Genomic DNA, 21,146 nt, shown 5'->3' on the forward strand with positions numbered 1-21,146 from the left:
TTTCCACTTCTGTTTCTGCCCCTATAGCAAGCTGCTTGCTATGGGGGCAGATGTGCAAGCTGCTTGCTATGGGGGCAGATGTGCAAAGCTGCTTGCTATGGGGGCAGATGTGCAAAGCTGCTTGCTATGGGGGCAGATGTGCAAGCTGCTTGCTATGGGGGCAGATGTGCAAGCTGCTTGCTATGGGGGCAGATGTGCAAAGCTGCTTGCTATGGGGGCAGATGTGCAAAGCTGCTTGCTATGGGGGCAGATGTGCAAGCTGCTTGCTATGGGGGCAGATGTGCAAAGCTGCTTGCTATGGGGGCAGATGTGCAAAGCTGCTTGCTATGGGGGCAGATGTGCAAAGCTGCTTGCTATGGGGGCAGATGTGCAAAGCTGCTTGCTATGGGGGCAGATGTGAAAGCTGCTTGCTATGGGGGCAGATGTGCAAGCTTGTTCCTGACACAGGCTGTGTGCATCTATAGACACATATAGTGCAGCACGGCTCCACCCCAACACCTGCTCACAGGATTTGACTGACAGCAGCAGAAGCCAATGGCTCCCTGGGCAAAGCGTGTGAAAGCAGGGAGAGAGGAGAGACTAGATGCAGCCGGGCAAGCACTAGATTTATACAGGACTCAGGTAAGTGTTTGGTGAGAAAAGGAAGGGAGGAAGGGGGGAAGGAGCACACAGCAAATGCTAAAACTTTTTTTACCTTAATGCAGGGAATGCATTAAGGTCCAAAAAAAAAAAAGTTATAACTTTAGAACCACTTTAAAGCTTATATTAAATGTTTACACATACTTTTATAATTTTACCTCTTGAGCAGCTAAAGTTTGGTTCAACCAAAATGGATCACTATATGGGCTCAGACTGCAGAGGTTTTCCCTCAATTCAGAGCACACCGTCACCAGAGCAAGGTTTGGAGCAGAAATCTCCATCAAGAACATAAGTAGCAATAAAATGTTGATAAAGGCTCTAGCCTTCCCCAATTTACTAAAATCGTGCACCTAATGCTGAAATGTTCCTGAATTTCTCTTTACTTCCTGTCCCAGTGACCAACTTCTAGCTGGGACAAGAAATAAGATGACATTTCCCCAACAGGGGATCAATTCTTCTCATACTATCATCTCCCACTGCCATTCTCCAGTCACTCAGTCGGTACCTCTAAAGTTGGCCATACATTAGTAAAATATTCTTCAGAATTCCAGGTTTTGAGGACACTTGATCGATTTTCTAATTGTTAATGGGGTCAAATGGACATTCGTTTTGTAACCCAAGTGATGAGCAAAGTAGAAGCAGCAGGATGGAAATTTTTTTATCAAACTAACGAAATTCTGACAGTGAGTGTGGTTCTATTGTCTATTCTCCAAGATCGAATGTTAAAAGTAAACATAATTCTGAAGTACTTTCAAAAGACATTCATCCAATGTACTGAGAATTTGTGTATGAATATTCATTTGAAACTCAACTAGTGTGTGTAAAACTTTTGAATGGGACCAGTGGCGTCCCTACGGGGATGCGGACTGCACAGGGTGACACCATCACAGGGGGTGCAGGAGCAGGATGCCAGCAGAGCTTCTTGGCTCTGTGAAGGTCCTGGCCAGTTATTGGGGTGATTCCTGGATTCCCGGAACAGTGACAGCTGCCCCCGGTGTAGCGGTAAAATGAGTATCCCATGAAGATATGTATCCCCTGAAGCAACTGCTCATGTGCCGGTTTCAGGCTGAAGAAGCCAATTGCCAATCTCCGACTTTAGCAGAGCTGCCACAGTTAACCCCTTACAGGCTGCAAACCACTGAAGCTGATCCCGCAGATCACCATGGGTTGCAAGATCAGTTAACCCCGTATAGGTTTAACTGATATATATACAGGGTTAATTGATCTTGCAACCCATAGTGATCCACGGGATCAGCTTCAGTGGTTTGCAGCCTGTAAGGGGTTAACTGTGGCAGCTCTGTGCTAAAGTCGGAGATCAGCTTCTTCGGCCTGAAACCGGCACATGCGCAGTTGCTTCAGGGGATACATATCTTCACGGGATACTCATTTTACCGCTACACTGGCACTGCTCTTTCCTCTTTGGAGGGGTGACACACATGTTACCGCACCGGGTGACACCAACCCTAGGGACACCTCTGAATGGGACAGTTCAGAGTAGTGTGTACACACAAAGAAAAGAATAATAGACAGAGCGTGAGAACCTTATGCATTAAAAAAAAAGTAACAAAGAAGATATAAAAATATATATCTTTTTCATTTCATTTTGTTTTTAATGCACAAGATTGTCACACCCTCTCTTCTGCTCTTTTCTCCATTCAGAGTATGGATCATTCCAGTTCTGGTATTAGGTGCTGCGGGAAACTCCTGTTGAGCACCATTATAATGTTCCTTTAACCACTTCCAGACCGGACACTTTTACCCCCTTCCTGTCCAGGCCAATTTTCAGCTTTCAGCGCTATCACAGTTTGAATGACAATTGCGCAGTCATGCAACACTGTACCCAAATTAATTTTTTATCATTGTTTTGAGACAGATAAAGCTTTATTTTGGTGGTATTTATTCACCGCTGGGGCTTTTATTTTTTTTGCTATGTAAATGAAAAAGTCCAAAAATTTTGAACAAAAGTGTTTTTTTTAATAAAATTTTGCAAATAAATAATATTTCATCATAAATCTTTGCCAAAATTTATTCCATTATCTTTTTAGTAAAAAAAAATAAAAAATTAGTTTATAACCAAAAATTATAATTTTTGAACATTTTTTTTTTACATTTTTAATTTTTTTATATTATTATTTTTTATTTTTTTTACATACTGTCACCCTAGCAGTACAGTGTCACCATGGTGACACTGTACTACTTGTGGGGGGTGATGAAGATTTTTTTTTTCACACTGATTGCTTTTACACCCATATAGGATGTAAAAGCAATCATTTCTCTTTCTCTCTGTGTGCATTCCTGCACTCATTGAGAAGTACTGAGTGAGCTGTGATTGGTCACAGCTTGTCACATGGTACAAGGCTGTTGTGAATAGCCTTGTACCATGTGACCTCTGTGATCATTCACAGATTATACATGTAGTAAGCAATGATGTCACAAGTGACATCTTGCTTACTACTTTGCATGTGATCACATGATCGGGACCTTGTACAGAGGTCCCGTCCGACGATCGGTGTTTCACTGTGTCCGGAGGACACAGCGGGCACCGGATCGCGGTGCTGCGCGCTCCCAGGGAGCGCGCACAAGCAGGGTGCGGGGAGGCCGTTCATAAACGCGGCCACCCGACCCTGCACTGCCATTGTCCGGCCGTTTATATGCAACGGCCGGTCGGGAAGTGGTTAAGAAAAAACTTTATTATGGGAACCCTGAATCACAAGTGAAACTTTTCTCCTTTTTCTTCATCTGTAAACATACAGACTTACCTGCTGTCTTATGCAGTCTGTTCTCTTCTTCTCTCAGCTTGTTCTGCATCAGCCTCAGCGTGTTCTCTGCCTCCTACAAGACACAGCAGGTATCACCATCAGACATCTAACAGGGATAATGTATAATTACTGTACCTTATGGTACATGTGCCAGGATGTTCTACACAGTACTGATTAGATACAAAAACCAGTACTGATTAGATAAAAAAACCAATACCCCCACCATATCAATAATGGCTTCAAACTGTGAAGGAAAACTGACATTCCCTGATCTGTGTGTGCACTTCAGTGTTTGGGAAACTAACAGAAAGCTTAATTCAAAAGTGAAAAAAAAACTTTTTGTTCTGCAGGTGAAGTATGAAGAAGAATATGAGCTAAATTCTTATGTTACTTTAATCTAGTGGATTCTCTATAGGATCATACAGAGAATTCACTTTGGCTGTGACAATGGTAGCTCAGCTAAAAAGCCAGACAGCAGCTATTAGAGAGATGCCGAGAGTTAGTAGAGGCTTCCAAAGAACCAAAAATACTCCTTAGAATGATGAAACCTTGCCTTATACCACTAAATAAAAAAAGAACCTGTATGGACTTCTGCTTTTAAGGGGACCTACAGTGGGGAAATTATTTGATCCCGTGTTGATTTTGTAAGTTTGTCCACTTACAAAGAAATGAGGGGTCTATAATTTTTATCATAGGTGTATTTTAATTGACAGAGACAGAATATCAACTAAAATCCAGAACAAAAACATGATACAAATGTTATAAATTGAGTTGCAGTTCAGTGAGTTAAATAAGTATTTGACCCTAATCATAACATGACTTAGTACTTGAGAAACCTTTGTTGGCAATCACAAAGGTAAGACGTTTCTTGTAGTTGGTTCCCAGGTTTGCACACATCTCAGGAGGGATTTTGGTCCACTCTTCTTTACAGATCATCTCTAAATCCTTAAGGTTTCTTGGCTGTCGCTTGGCAACTCAGTTCCCTCCATAAATTTTCTATAGGCTTAAGGTCAGGAGACTGGCTAGGCCACTCCAGGACCTTAATGTGCTTCTTCTTGAGCCACTCCTTTGTTGCCTTGGCAGTATGTTTTGGGTCATTGTCATGCTGGAAGACCCATCCACAACCCATCTTCAGTGTTCTGGCTGAGGAAAGAAGGTTCTCATCCAAGATTTTACAACACATGTCCCCTCAATGCAGCAAAGTCAGCCTGTACCTTTAGCAGAGAAACAGCCCCAAAGTAAAATGTTCCCACCTCCATGCTTTACTGTAGGATGGTGTTCTTAGGGTCATAGTCAGCATTTTTCTTCCTTCAAACACGGTGAGTCGAGTTAATGCCAAACAGCTACATTTTGGTCACATCTGACCACAGCATTTTCTCCCAATCCTTCCCTGAATCATTTAGATGTTCACTGGCAAACTTCAGACGGTCCTGTACATGTGCCTTCTTGAGGAGAGGGACCTTGCAGGCGCTGCAGGATTTCAATCCCATTGTGGCGTATTGTGTTACCAATGGATGGTTTGGTGACTGTGGTCCCAACTGCCTTGAGACCATTCACAAGCTCCTCCTGTGTAGTCCTGGGCTGATCCCTCACTTTTCTTATGATCATCATTACCCCATGAGGCGAAATCTTGCACGGAGCTCCGGACCGAGGGTGATTGATGTTATTTTGTATTTCTTCCATTTGCGAATAAATCGCTCCAACAGTTGTCTCCTTCTCACCAAACTTCTTGTTGATGGTCTTGTAGCCCATTCCAGCCTTCTACAGGTGTACAATCTTGTCCCTGATGTCCATTAACAGCTCTTTGGTTTTGCCCATGGTAATGGTTAGGTTTGAATGGAAGAAAGAGATTCTGTGGACAGGTGGCATTTATATACATAACGAGTTGTCATTAGGAGCACCTTCTGAAATTGACAGGACTAATCTGTGTACCACATGAGCACTTAGCCAGTCTGTGGGAGCCACAATTATGGTTGGTTGGTAGGGGATCAAATACTAATTTTACTCACTGAACTGCAACTCAATTCATAACATTTGTATCAAGTTTTTTTATGGATTTTTGGTTGATATTCTGTCTCTATCATTTAAAATACACCTATGATAAAATTATAGACCTTTCATTTCTTTGTAAGTGGGCAAACTTACAAAATCTCCAGGGGATCAAATAATTATTTTCCCCACTGTATACCTTAACTGAAGGCATGTGAAGACTGCCTATTAAGAATGCCCGCTGTATGTCTAGATATTACCCTCTAAAACAGCTCATGGTGTCCCTTAAAGTCTAACCCGCTTAAAATGCCGCCTTACAGAGTATTAACTGTTCGTTTAGGTCTAGGGGAGAGTAAAAAAAATGTTTGTACCAGATCCTCTCCCCAGCAAACCACCATGCTCCAGCAGTGGAAAGTCCCTCGGCGTCATCATGTTTAAAGCAAGGCTATAGACTCCAGGGGTGTAGATAATGGGGTTGAACCCCCCCCCCCCAGAGCATCCTGCCTAAGTGTCAAGAGTTGCCAAAAAAAGTAGCGTTTTGCCCCCATCCATAATTGTCCAGACTGGAGCAAGTGCCAGTAAAAGCATCCACGCTTCTGGTTAAAACACACTGCGCATGTGCAGCTCCCAAGTCAGCCGATTCTAGATCGGCTGAACTCAGGCACCTGTGATGTCAGAGCCAGCATGGAGTTTGCACAGCGCGTGCGGCTTATTCAAAGTATGCCCGCGCCTGCCATGAGGCAATAACCGATGCACAGCTGCTGATATGTAGCCTGTCATCATGGAGGAGCTGCTGCTCCAGTACTGCTCCTAGGACTGGGAGGTATGCGGGGAAGACTATTCACAGCACTGTGTTTGGTGAATGGGGGCTTTTACATTAAAGAGTGGGGGCACTGAAAATACAGCATTTGCAGATTCATTTTCTCATATATACTATAAGCCTTATGAAAATAATGTGCAAATACATATGGACCCTTTTAGACCTGTGCATTGTGGTATGCACTGGAACATTCTTAGCATGATTTGAGGGTGTTGCAGTGCAATTTGTTTTTAGGGGCACCCCAATGCACTAAAGCACAGTACTGTGCTGAGGTGTGTAGTATTAAAGCCCAAGTTCAACTTTCTGTCAGTTTAAATGAGATTGTTTAGACCAAGGTGGTCCAAATGAGCTATACCCTTGAATAACAGATGTGCCCGGTGTCATCACTGTATAAACTGTACCACCTACATACAGTATACAGCACTGTGTTCCAATAGTGGGATGGGGATTTCTCATCCTGGAACAAGATCGAGGTGGACTGAGCACTGCTCAACCATTCACGGGAGGCTTTGTATTTTATAAATGAATGCAAGGCTTTCTTGGATTGGCTGAGGTGGAGATCAGGACGTCATTGTCCTGTTCCAATTCTTCTCCACTCTATCCAAACCTAAAAAAAGTTTTGTCTTTAGTTACACTTTCAGCTAAAACAAATTAAATTGGAACTGCACTGCAGCTGAGCACCACAAACCAAAAATGCTATATAATTAATTGTTAGGATTCAAAGCAAACTCCCCCCAATCCAACCACGTCTCCATGCTTTATTTTATAGAGAAATAATTTTGAAAAACACCCCCTAGCATTTCTGGCTGTTTTTTTTTTTTTTTTTTTAAATTTAAATATTTATTAAATTTTTCATATTAATACAAAAACCCAAAAAGGGAAATAATTCTCATACAGGTATACAATTATATAACATTTCTACCTTTCCCTTACTGAAGACTCTTTTCCTTCCCTTCCCACTATCCCCCCCTCCCGCCCCTCTTCCCCCCTGCTCCCCCTCTGCAGATTCTAACCCTCTCTAATCTCTTGAGGCCTATTAATTTTTTATTTATTTTTTGCTAACATCCTAGTTCATATCTTCCTATATTTCTCTTTCAGTCCTGCTCTTTCCCACTTTTCCCATCTCCTGGAATAAACTCCCATCCTATCTTCTTGCATATGGTATGATCTTTCCATTCTACCTATCTGGTTTACTCTATTAATCCAGTCTACCTCCTTCGGTACCTCAACTTTCCCCCAAAACTTGGGTATCAACCCTTTCGCCGCATTCAAGAAGTACCAAATCCCGGAATCTTTATATTTATTTAAAGATGTCTCCACATTGTGTAGGAGGCACGTCGTTGGGTCTAATCCTATGTCAATTTCAGTTATTTCTTCAATTAATTTAACTATTATCTTCCAAAAAGCCTGGATTTTCGGACATTCCCACCATATGTGAAACACCGTGCCTATCTCTCCACATTCTCTCCAACACATATTTGAGTTTTCCCCATTCATCTTGTGCTCTACACTTGGTGTAATGTGCCATCGTGTGACACACTTATAATTAACCTCAACCTCTCTTATACTAACATTATCGTGTATCAGTCTAAACATCTTTCTCTGTCTATCTTCATCAAACCCAACTCCCATATCCCTTTCCCATTTTGTCATAAAAATTAACTTTGTGTTTGTGTCTAATTCTGTGAGTATTCTATACACTTTTGAGATACCGTGCTTCCCATCCCTTCGTGTCTCTAACAACCTTTCAAACATATTCCACTCCTGTTTTAGTCTCAGGGGTTTCGGTAGATTTCCAATAAAACTTTTCAGTTGCTGATATTTCCACTCATCTATTCTAATAAAAATATCTCCCTTCTTCTCTATTAACTCTTTAAGTGATCTCAATTCTCCCTCCACCAGGACATCTCTCAATTGGGTATCCTCCTTTCTAAACCATCTCCCTGATATCTTATTCTTTCCCGGGGGAAAGTACTCAGTATTTATAAGAGGCATTAGTGTAGAATTAAATTCCCATTTCATGTTTTTGTGTAAATTGTCCCATACCCTAAAGACATTTAAAGTGTAAATACTTGTGCTTTCTTTAATTCCCCTAAACTGTGGTGGGACCCATATCATCTGACTCAATCTAATGCCACTAAGATCATTTTCAATTGTTACCCAGCTTTTCCCCTTGTGGTTAAATGTCCAATCGTATATTCTTGCTAAAACCACTGCTTTATAGTATCTCTTGACATCTGGTAGGCCCAATCCCCCTTTCTCTTTAGTCCTACTCAATGTTTCATATGCTATTCTGGGTTTTTTATTCTTCCATATGTATCTTGTTAACATTTTTTTCATTATCTTAAAGAAGGCTTCTGGGATTTTAATTGGTACCATTTGAAATCTATACAGTATTTTAGGCATAACTACCATTTTGACTAGGTTTATACGTCCTATCCAGGCTGGGTTTCCTCCTTCTAGTCTTTTTAAATCTTCCCTGATTTCGTTTATCAAAGAGATATAGTTTAATCTATACAAATGCTTAGGTGAGGCAGTGAGTTTTATTCCTAGGTATTTTATCTCTTTTTCTCTCCATATAAAAGGGAATTCTTTTTGTAGTTTTTCTTTTTCATTCTTTGATATATTAATATTCAGGATCTCTGTTTTCGCTGGATTAATTTTTAAATTTGATAGTTCACCATACTCTTTCAGAATCTTCATTATATTTGGGAGAGTTATTCGGGGATTCCCCACATAGAACAATAAGTCGTCCGCAAAGGCCGCTACTCTATGTTCTATGGATTCTATCTGAATTCCCTTTACCGATCCACTATTTCTTATTATTGACAACAGAGGTTCGAGTGACAATACATATAGCAGAGGGGACAGTGGGCAGCCCTGTCTTGTACCATTAGACATTCCGATGGGTTCTGATCTCTCCCCATTTACCGTGATAATTGCAGTAGGCTCCCTATATAATTTACCTATCCACTCTCGCATTCTATCACCTATCCCCAACACTTTTAAGTTGTCCATCATAAAGCCCCAGTCCACTCTATCAAATGCCTTTTCAGCATCAATTGACAAGAGCACCACCGGGGCTTTCCCTTTTCTACTTTTCTGAATAAGCATCAGGGTTCTCAAGCCGTTATCTCTGCCTTCTCTCCCCGGTACAAAGCCCACCTGATCTCCATGGATCCATTCAGGCATCAGATTCCTCAACCTGTTTGCCAACACCTTTGCATACAGTTTAGTGTCTACGTTCAATAATGAGATAGGCCTATAACTGGAGCACTGAGATGGATCTTTTCCCTCCTTGTGAATAAGCACTACATGGGCCTGTAGGGATTCTCTCCTCACTTCCATCCCCCCTCCCAGAGCATTCATATATTCCTCCAACTTGGGTAGAAGTACTTCACTAAATTTCTTATAATACTTAACTGTGTATCCATCCGGGCCTGGGCTTTTTCCTCCCCCTGTGCTTCTTAATGCTATTTTAATTTCTTCCTGGGAGATTTCTGCATCCAGGGAGTTCAACTGTGCTTCACTTAGTTTTGGTAATCCCGCATTTTTTAAGTATGTCATCTTTTTTTCGTTAATTCCCTCTTGGGCTTCTTTTAAGGGGCCTTGGGGGCTAATATTATATAACTTTTTGTAATACTCCGTAAACTCTTTAATAATCTCTTTATTTGAGTGGACCAACTCCCCCTTTAAACTTTTTATCTTTTCTATATAATTCCTAGTTTTCTTTTTATTCAAAGCTTTCATTAAGTATCTTCCTGGTCTGTCTCCCCATCTATATCTTTCGTTCAAAACCCTGTTGTATACTCTTCTCTTCTCCTCATCCATCAACCTCTCTAGCTCATCTTTTTTGTCCGATAACCTCTGTCTCGTGTCTTTTGTTATTTTCTTCTTATGGATCTGCTCCAAGTCTAATATTTCTTTTAAGAGCCCACTGACCCTCTCTCTTCTTTCCTTTTTCTTCCTTGCTCCTGCCGCAATCAAGATTCCTCTTATGAATACCTTATGGCTTTCCCAGACTGTAGCTATCGATACATCCTCTGTTTCGTTCTCCTTAAAGTATACCTTAATCTCTTTCTCGATTTTCTGAACTACATCCTTATCCAGAAGAAGACCCTCATTTAACCTCCACCCCATTCCTCCCGTCCACCTTCTTCCCCATCCCATTTTCATTACAACCGGGGCATGGTCCGAGAACGTCCTTGTCTCTATGTCAATTTTAACCAGATGATCTATAAGTTGATGGTCTATTAAGATGTAATCTAATCTCGAGTATATCTCATGTGCATTAGAGAAGAAGGTATAGTCTCTGTCTTTCATATGCTTTATTCTCCAAGTATCCACTAGTTGATATTCATGCATCACTTTTTTCAGAGCTCTCAGAGACCTACTCCCCTCTCTTTGCACAGAAGAGGTATTATCCTTTTGTGGGTCCATACAGAAATTTAGGTCTCCAGCTACTATCAGGCGCCCTGTTTTAAATTCCATTAATTTTTTCAGCAGACCCTTCATATACATCTCCGGGTTTTTATTAGGGCAGTATATATTGGCTAAAGTACACTCAATCCCCTGGAGTCTACCTTTTAAAAATAAAAACCTCCCCTCAGGGTCGGTTCTTCTATCCTCCAGCTCAAATCTCATATTCTTTGCAAAACCTATTGCAACCCCTTTCGCTCTTTTAATTGGAGAGTCTGCATAGTACCATGTTGGGTAGTGTTTAGATTTCAATTTCACGTTTACCTCTATCTCAAAATGCGTCTCCTGTAAAAATACCACTGATGTAGCCCTATGATGTAACTCATTAAACAACCTAAATCTCTTCCCTGGACAGCTCAACCCGTTCACATTATAGGTTATAAACTGTATTTCTTCCATCATTCCCAATTAACTCCATCTCTCTTCCAAATTGCCTCTTCCTCTTTATCTCTTCTGTCATGCAGAGTATTGACCCAATACCTCCTCCCCTCCCTCCCTCCCGCCCAACTCTCGTCCCCTCCCTCCCCCCTTTCCCTCCACCCCTCCCTCCCCCCCACTAGGCAACTAATGCACCTACTAATCATTTGTGTTTCTAAGAACCACTGTTGATTATTTTTGGGGTTTGAACTCTGTCCATGGACAGCTCCTCCTCCTTCCCCCTCCTCCCCAGCTGTTCCCGTCCGTAATCTCATTTCTTCCTTTGCTTTTAACAATCCGCGGTTTCACCCCTAGGGAAAATCTCAGGAAAATCTCTATTTGGACAATAATTAATTCTGCTTTCTCCCTCTAACAGTCTGCCATTCCTTTTGTCTTGCTTCTCCTCCTTTATTTTCTTCTTCCCATCCAAGGATCTCCATCCTCTGCAACTCAAGTTTTTCACAAAAAACTCTCATATCTTCTGGGAATCTCAGGTAGGCTGTTATCCCATTTTTCCACCCAATCAGACAAATCGGGGTTCCCCATCTATAGAGGACCTTCTTTTTTCTCATCTGCTCTGTCAGTGGTTTCAAAGTTCTTTTTCTCCACAAAGTTTCTGGTCCAAGGTCTGCAAAGATCTGAATAACCATTTCTCCATATTTAATCGTTTTTTTCCCTTTAATCTTCCTCCAGATCTCTTCTCTGTCTCCATACCTATGTAATTGGACTATAACATCTCTTGGATTTTCCTTCCCGTCATTTTGAAACTTTCCTTTTCTCCAAACACCATCTGTTTTAATCACTTCTGACGTAGCTCTATTCAATATGGAATTTAAAATTTTACATATTTCTTTTTGTAATATTTCCCCTTCTATGGTCTCTGGGATTCCTCTCAGCCTTAGGTTGTTCTTCCTGTCCCTATTTTCTTGTACCTCCAATTTATACCGCAGCTTTATTTGCGTTTTCTCCATATTTTTTACTTTTTCCTCCAATTGAGATATATTCTGGGCCTGATGTTTTACTTTTCCTTCCATTTCCTCCACTCTTGTCAGCACCTGTCCCAGATCCTTCCGTATAGTTGCCATTTCATTCTTTATTATCTTTTCTAAGGCCTCAAACATTTCTGCCATCTCTTTTTTATTTGGTGCTTGTAGGTCACTTTCCATTTCTCTCCCATCCACTATTTCTGATATCTGCTGGTTAGTGACATCCAAGCCCAATGATAATCTAGGGCTTTTTTCCAGACTGGTATCCCCTTCTCTTTTCCCATTTATACTTTGTGATCTTTCTGGGGTTATATTTCCCTGCAATGTATATTTTTTAATTGTTCCTGATTGGGATCCTTTAAGACCACTTCCTTTAATGCTCTTATTCTTCATGTCTTCTATAGAATTCTTTTATTCCATATGCTATTAAATAGTATACTTCTATAATATGGTCCCCTTTTTGCCTGTTAGTTTGTCCTCTAGTTTTCCTGCTTTAAGTACTAAGTTAGTCTCTCTTTCCAGATCCCCTGGGAATCCCCTCCTTTCTCTTCTCTTTTGTTTTCTATTATGTTGTGTCACATGCAACAAGTAAATACGAGGGAGACAATTTTTCAGTTTTCAGCAGCTTCCACTCACCCAGCTCACCCCTCCTTCTCCTCGGGCTGGCTCCAGCTTGCTGTCTGTAGTTCCAGTTAGGTTGCTTGGGGATTCCACAGGGTCCTTTCCTTTTACTTTTCCCACTCTTATTTCTTCTCCTCTTGGGGTATTTTTGGTACCTGGAGCAGCAGTTGTTTTTCCCTTTCTCCCCTTCGGTGCAGGCTCAGCAAGGGGGGTACTCGGAGAAGCCGCCTTGTCTCTCCCTGCCTCTTGTGAGACGCCAGCCGGCTTTCTCCTTTCCCAACACTCCTTTGCGGCTGGTCACATGGTCCCACCGTCCTCCTGTCACCTCGGCAACCCGGCTTCCCGGCTCTCTCACTTGCCGCTGACCGGGCTGCCGGGTAGACCTAGCCCGCAACCACAGCTCCTCTCTGCCTCCGCACCAGGGGTCCACTCTGCCGTCAATTACCCCGCTCTCCAGGTAAATCTTCGGCCGCTCATGCCTCTGTCCGTGCGGGGTAGCTGGGGAGGGTCTGGACGGAGGAGTCCCGTCGGAGAGCTCCTATCGCATGCTCTCCGGCGCCGCCATGTTCAGGCTCCACCCCTGAGTCTGCCACTGGTTATGAACGATTAGTGCAGCATTTCTGGCTGTTGCCATCTTGAGTAAGGGCAGATGATTCATGTAGCATTCCCTTCCTTAAATCCATCTGCCCTTAGCTCAGGCATTGGCTGAGTTGAGAACCCTCCCTCCCCTCCTGAGGGCTCCTGGGACATATGACATCATTTGCTTAAGCATTGAAACCAGGAAGTAACTGAAGAAATGTAAAAAAAAGAAGAAGTTTAAAACAATATAATATACTTTCCTATCTATTTATTAATGCTAGCAGCAGGATTAAAAATAATCCATGTTGACTGAGAGGGTGAAGTTCCACTTTAAGGTATACTTTACCTATAAGAAGCAATGGTTTTGAAGATCAAGATAGTGTTAGGGTTAGAACCACTGTCAGGTCTATTTCTCTGTTAGGAAAATATGCTCTCTCTAAATGTCCTGATTATCAATGTCACTGGGAATGAAAGTGCGGGTAAATCCAAAATGTTAAGTTACCTACAGAAAATGAATAGAGGGAAAATCTTCCAATTGGGACACTTGTTTCAGTGACAACTGTATAAGAGGGAATTTCTCTCATATTGGAAAAATATTCTCTCACTTGTTGAGCCTACACAGGACAGGGAGTAAAGAAAAAAACTGACGTTGGCCTTAACCCTTACCCTATTCCCTATCAATTGCCTTTAGATACATTTTAAAGCCAAACTCCAGCTTTTTCCAGCACTTTAGGTCAGGGCTTAAAATTTCAAGTCCTGAGCTACTAGCCAGGCCTTAGGCTACGTTGACACTAGCGCTGTGTGCAGGCGGCAGAGAGGCATTTGGGAAGCGTTTTTACCGCTTCCCAAACGCCTCTGCCAATTCTGCACATTACAGCACATGGTGCTGTTCTAACGGGAGCGTTTGTGCCGCGTCGTGGCAAAACGGACGCCTCTGGACGAGTCAGGAGGCGTTGAAGCCTCCTATTCTCGTCTATGGTGCCGCTCCGCAAACGCGACGCGGTTGCGGGGCGTTTGCGGAGCAGTAACACCACTCAAACTGCATTATAGGTGTTTGGGGGGCATTTTTAATGCTCGGAAACGCCTAGCAACCGGCGCTAAACCGTGCATGCGGCGTTTGCCGAGCGTTAAAAAACGCTCCGCAAACGCCGGACCAACGCTTGCCAAACGCTATAGGGGCATTTGCCAAGCGTTGGCAAAACAGCCAAGTGTGAACGAGCCCTTAGAGTTACTCGCCACCAACAAACACACGCAAACAGAGACACCTGTACACACACAGACATGTACATACACACACAAAGACACATGTATACACACACAAGCACGTATAGACACGCATACACACAGATACATGTACATACACAGAAATACACACGCACAGACACATGTACATACATACAAATGTACATACATACACAGACACATGTACACACAAACACAGGTACGTACATACACACAAACACACATGTACATGCACACACACACACACACATGTACAGATACACACATGTACAATTGTACATGCACACACAGACACACACACCCCCCCCCCCCATAAAAAGTTGCAGTACTTCATTGTTCACTCACAGAGCCGGGTACTGCACTCTAGGGGGAGGCAGAGAGCACAGCACACACTCCTTCCTTTGCTTTCACTGCGCTCAGCTATTGAGCAGCCTGACGGTTTCCAGTGCCAATGACAGATCCAGCCTGAGCTCCGAGCCTGCTCAGCAAAATGGCCCTGGGGGACCCACTCGCCCACAACATAATTTCCACTCGCCAATGGCGAGCAGGCGAGTGGAAATTTCAAGCTCTGCTTTAGGGCATTCACACTTGTGTGACTTGTCATGTGACTTTGGACATCAAAGTCGCATGACAAGTCGCAGGCTATTCTTTTCAATGGCAAAAGATGCCTGCACTACTTTAATGTGACTTTTATCCAGAGAGTGTAAAGTTGGATTAAAGTCGCACTGGAAACTGTGCAACATTGGCGTCGTGCAAGTATGAATGGAGTCTTAGGCAGTTACAGAAAATGATTATCATTTGCTTTGGAAAAAAAAATGTAATCCATGAATAAAAGCTGAACATGGTATGTACCCCTGGCAATATGGTTTTTCCTATCTCCTGTAACTATCACTTTTGGTGGACAGCATGGTCTTCATCTAAATGTGGGGAAATGTTAAAAAAAAAAAGGCATATTAAACTTAAAAAAGCATTTCTATACCAAATACTATAATTAATGTTAATAACCTCATAGTGTAATGAAAATCTGTAGTGGTCCTGTCTTCTAACATTGGTCCTGTTGCAGTACCTGGTTTATTCGCATGATATATTAATGCCAAGACCTCCTGGGCTGGTGACTCTCGGGTGTAAGCAGACTAATGTGGACAGGTCCAGGAAAAGCAGATGTGCAGGCTAAGAGACCATCAGTGCTCAGTGGGCTGACTGTGTATTAGATGAGGCAGGTTTATCCATCTGGAGATGCTCAGCACTTAACATCTGCCCAGAATAGAGAGTAGAACATGTACACAACATGCCCGGTCTCATCTGGTGCCAGCCTCTAGCACAGAGAAGGATATGTACAGACCTCAGGGTCCTACTGCTTCTTCTGTATATCGTCTACCAGGTTATACTGAAATAACATGCCTCGTAGCAACACGTCCTTCCAACATGCTGCAAACTAGGCAAAGCCGAAACAGCCTATGTGCTGGGTGGGTGGGATTGACTTGGGGGAAAATTCATAAGCACTTAGAAGTGCACCTGTTATATGTGTACCATATATATATATATATATATATATATATATATATATATAGTTGGGCACAGTGCCAATAATCATCATACCAGTTCACAAACAGCGATACCATGGTGAGAGCCATATTGAGCACTGCATCCATGTGCAGAGTATCATCAACTCCACAGGCACTAGTGCCTCAGCAGTAAAATGACACATGGAACAATTATGTGGCTAATATGGCCTACCCTATCAGATAGTAAACCAGCGCCTGAGGTGTTCAGTATATTTCTAGGCTGCTGCTAAATAGAACCCCCCCATGTATGTAATACAAATATCCTGCGCATAAAGAGAACACAGCATCTTGTACATAGAATGATACTGGGACTGTGAAATGTATCATTTGTGGACATTAATTCTGCAGTGTAGATTTCTATTATATAATATGGCCTACCAATGAATCAGCTGCCAGTGATATCATAAAGGCAGCCATTTTGGTGATATTTTTGCATTTTGCCCTTCAGTGTAGGAAGAACTAGTCATTTCAATAGAGATATAACTAAGGCCTCTAGGCATACTGTACATCCATCCTATCCAGTCTGCGTTGGGTCCTGTTTTAGATATCATTCGATATTTAGGCCACTACTCTGGATGCAAGGTTGATTGGAGCAAATCCAATATTTTATCCATGACTCAATCACTTGACCTACATCTGTTTAAAATAAACTCACTGATAATTTAAAAAAAATTGGATTGGATATCGAATTACTCTTAAAGTGGTAGTAAAGGTTAATATAACTATTCCTAAAATTGTCCTCCGCCCTCTCCTGTTACCTATCCTGCACACCCTGTATAAAACAGATCTGTGTATTTTTATTTTTTATTTCCTGCTAGATCACATGATCCTGCAGTTTCGGCTTCCCTGTATAAAGAAGTGCTCAACAACAGATGTGAATTCCCGGAACTGGGGTGTCACCCATGGGCTCCCATTGTCCCTCCGTTGTCACATTCCCTCCTCTTATGCAGCTCACTGACAACAGAAGAGCTGCAGAATTAAATGACCGGACCAGAGCAGGTTAAAAAAAAAGAAGTATATTTAAGATGTGCAGCAGCAGTCCAGACTTTAGGGTACGCTATCCCAATGGAAACTCTCCAGGGATTCTCAAGTTCAGGACTGCTGGACAGTGAATTCAGTGGAGTACTGGTCATACCTACCTGACAACAGCAAAAGGCTATGGCTGCAGGAGGCTACAGCAGTAAGAAAAGGTGCTGCAGCTAGGTAAGTGTTTAAAGACTAGGGGTCTAGGACAACAGTGGGGTGCTGCATTAGGGTAAAAGACTTTGAGAACTATTTTAAAAGTAGCTTGCACAGTGTCTCAACTCTATACTGTACTTCTCTTTAGATAAAGGATTGTTTTTCCTCTACATCATTGGTAGAGACCAGGGGTGGACTGACCATTTGGAAACTCGGGCACTGCCCGAGGGCCCGGGGTCAGTAGGGGGCTCCATGAGATGCCCCTGGTACCTTTTTCATAGGCTTTTTTGAGTTTGGGCAAGGACACAGGGGCCCCATGATCCCCTATTGCCGGGGGTCCCATGAGTTGTCAGTCCGCTCCTGGTAGAGACTCTTGCTCCTTCAAGTACTCATTTACTCTTGCAGTTTGTCAACCTTTGCTTGGAACACCAGGTTGATCAAACGTGTCTCCCTTTGACAATGTCTTCCCCATGTTTGCTAACTTGTTTGTTCATTAAGCTTCCAGACATTGAAGCAGTATTAAACCCAAAAGCAAACATTTATTTTCAGTTGTTTTCAACAGAAAATCTCTCTTGCAGTTACAGGGATGAGACAGATCATTTAACACTGGGGTACTTAAAATGATAAGCTTTGATTTATGTAAAACTTTTATTCCAATAGAAAAAAAAGGTTTGCTGTTATTGATTATAACATAATAGCTGGAGTTTGGCTTCAATTGTTTACTGTAATTAAATCCGCTAGTATTTCTAACAGTCCCCCACCCCCAGACTGAAAATGCTTCTGTCCAAAATCTGCCACTTGTGCTCATTCATCCAGATTGGTGTCTGTATAATATAGGAGGTGTGTTACTGGTCAGATCACCAGGGGAAAACGGAGGGAAAGAACCAAAAAAAGAAAACTAATGTACCCTCTACATCTAATGACTGGTAAGCTGCAATATGTTACAGTTTTGATTTTGAGTTTAATGCCTCTTTGATGCTACTTTGATGCTCCACCCCCCACCTCACCCCCTCACTCTCTGCCCGCATCGTCCACCTCCTAAACGACATATCAGACTGGATGTTGCTCCATTTCCTCAAACTTAACCTATCCAAAACCGAGCTCCTGGTCTTCCCCCCACCCCGTGCCCCCCCCCCATCCTCTCCATCACTACTAACAATGCCACCATCTCTCCCACCCCACACGCCAAAGTCCTGGGTGTTACCCTGGACTCCCACCTCTCCTTCCTACCCCACATCCAACTGCCTACCTGTGCCCTCCGCTCCTCACAGGACCTCCTGCTCTCTAGCTCCCTGGTCTCCTCCTCCCACGCCGGATTGCAGGACTTCTCCAGGACTTCCCCCATCCTCTGGAACTCCCTACCCCAATCCATCAGACTGTCACCTACCCTCCTCACCTTCAGGCGCACCCTGAAAACCCTCCTCTTCAGGGAAGCCTACCCCAACCTCACCTAACACCCGACCTCACCTAACAACTAACCTCCTCCACTCCAGCCACCACTCCATCCCCCACAGCCATCTCCTCCTGTGCCACCTTCCCCTCCCTCCTAGATTGTAAGCTCAAAAGAGCAGGGCCCTCGAACCCCTCATGTAGTGTACTGTTACTGTCTTGTCTCATGTTCTGTCCCCCTTGCTACTGTACAGCGCTGAGCATACCCTTTGGCGCTATATAAATACTGTATAATAATAATAATACTTACATTTAACCAATGGTCTCCCTCAATGGATTTGACCATCCCTAGCTGTACCCCAAACCCTACTACTAAACAACTTTGGGAAGAAATGATAGCAAACCAGGTCTCATTCAACATTAGTATCTGACCTCACAAAGGCTCATTTGGCTGAATGGGCAAAACTTCCCACAGGCACACTCCAACATCTTGTAGAAAGCAATGTATATGTGAATGATATGGATAACTGAGTAGTACGAGTGGAAGAGTTTTAATCTTTGTGTTTTATGAAGGTAGCCATTCTGTGGACTGGGCTATATTAAACAGGCACCACCACCAAGAAGCTAATTATATCACAGAGGTAGTTCTTTTGTGAGCTAGGCCAACATACAGCCAATCAAACTACCAGAAATTAATGAGACCACAGAAGTAGCCATTTTGTAAGGCGGATCAATACAGAGATGGCTCAAAAAGGTCAGCGATATCAGTGAAAAAGACGTTAATTTGTCAGTAGCAAATGTTATTGAAGTTCTTGAGATGGACCAATTCACTAGTAACTAGTGACATTAGGTGTCCTAGAAATGTCAATATTGACTAATGAATGAATAGGCTGTATAGTTCTGAACATTGACACAATGCAAAGAATTCCTATCTTCCCTGTGTAAAGGTGACATTTAAAGTCTGTTGTGTGATTATATTTTTGCAGCCTCCCAGAGCATGTCATTTTAGCCACTTAAGGTGTGAATCTACAGGACTTTTACAGCAGACTGAGAAAACAGGAATAAGAGGTCAGCAGGGAAAAGAAGGTCACAAATCCATAAAAATGAAGAGTTATTGCTCTGCTTTAAGAAGCGGTCATGTCACTGACCTGCTGGTGATGTAGCAGCTACCATCCCCACTGTATCAATGTGGAATAGACACAGTAAGAGCACATTCCTAATCTGACCCCAGCATCTCCTTTGGTTTGTGGGGACTCTGGGAGAATTGTGAGTACTGAGGAGTACTGGGAGCAGTATGAATACTGAGTAGTATTGGGAGCAGCATGAGTACTGAGTACGGAGCGATCGGGGAGCCCAGTACCACCTCTGCCTGGATCAGTGAAGCACTGGCAGGGGAGGGAGGTATATCCACACCCACCTCCCCTCTGTGGTGAAAGAAACCCGGAAGCAATGAGTATTTTGTTACTTCTGGTTGCAGTTTATTGTTTACAAGCCACTGCGAGCTTGTACAGCATTTGATCAAGTCAATCATAGTTTGATCAGATGCTTTGGAAACCAGAGGAGAGATCTGGGGTCTAATAGACCCCAGATATCACCACATAGAGGACCAATCACAGCCCATGTTATCACAAGAGATGTTGCTTATCCCTTGTGATAGCAATAAAGTGGATGAAAAAAATGTAAAAGGACAGTGTAAAGCAAGTTTTATATTAAAAAAAACAAAAACTTTTAACGCCCGCCCCTCTTTCCCTTCCAAGTTCACGCACAAATAAAAACGTATATGTAGGTCCTGCATGCATAGATAAATGATCGCAACACACATGTGAGATATCGTCATAAACGTCAGAGCAAGACCAATAATTCTAGTGCTTTCAAAGAATCGCCTGTGGAGATTTTTAGGATCCATAGTTTGTCGCCAGGGGGTTCTCTACAGTCAGAGTGGTAAGGGTGTAGAACTTCCTTCCACAGTTGATGGTGTCAGTGGCGAGCGTCAATTTGAAAAAATTTTTTAGATAGGCATGTTACAGAATATAGTATACAGGGATATAGGATATGGTAGTGACAAACACACACATTGATTTGGATTTGCTGGTGTCTTTTTTATCAATCTTACCAACTAAGTAACTGTGTAACTCTGCTTTGTGATTTCTGACGTCACTTCTAGAGCAACAATGGCAATGTCATCTGCCACACCACCAAGATGAGTAACATGGAAGTTAAATTATGGTAATAGAGTCGTCTCTTTAGAAGGAGTGCAACATACTCTGTCATGCGCATCACTCTGTGGTAAAAAGAAAAAAAAAAAAAGAGAGCACTGGCCTTGTGCAAAATCTTCTGTAAAATTGTACTTTTTAAAATACTCACAAAGGTACTTGAAAAACATTGAGAGAAAGAGGAAGTAAGTCCAGTTCCTAAAACTCATCAATTATGTGAAGTGAAACAGTGATGGGGTTGCTTTATAGGTCCTGCAGTTGGTCATTTG

General features: G+C 42.5%; 1 protein-coding gene across 2 annotated transcripts in view; it reads right to left on the bottom strand.

The window, feature by feature from the left end:
- The window catches only part of IFT38 (intraflagellar transport 38), a 175,602-nt gene that overhangs the window by 17,444 nt on the left and 137,012 nt on the right, over positions 1 to 21,146 (bottom strand). For both annotated transcript variants that reach the window (XM_089659974.1, XM_089659975.1), the window contains exon 9: positions 3,399 to 3,471. In XM_089659974.1, the coding sequence (XP_089516100.1) occupies positions 3,399 to 3,471 (73 nt within the window). The remainder of the gene's footprint in view (positions 1 to 3,398; positions 3,472 to 21,146) is intronic.

Source organism: Staurois parvus, unplaced genomic scaffold (genome assembly GCF_062004578.1).
Source record: "Staurois parvus isolate SC_StPar_1 unplaced genomic scaffold, SC_StPar_1.0 ptg001193l, whole genome shotgun sequence".
In the NCBI taxonomy this organism is placed as follows: domain Eukaryota; kingdom Metazoa; phylum Chordata; class Amphibia; order Anura; family Ranidae; genus Staurois; species Staurois parvus.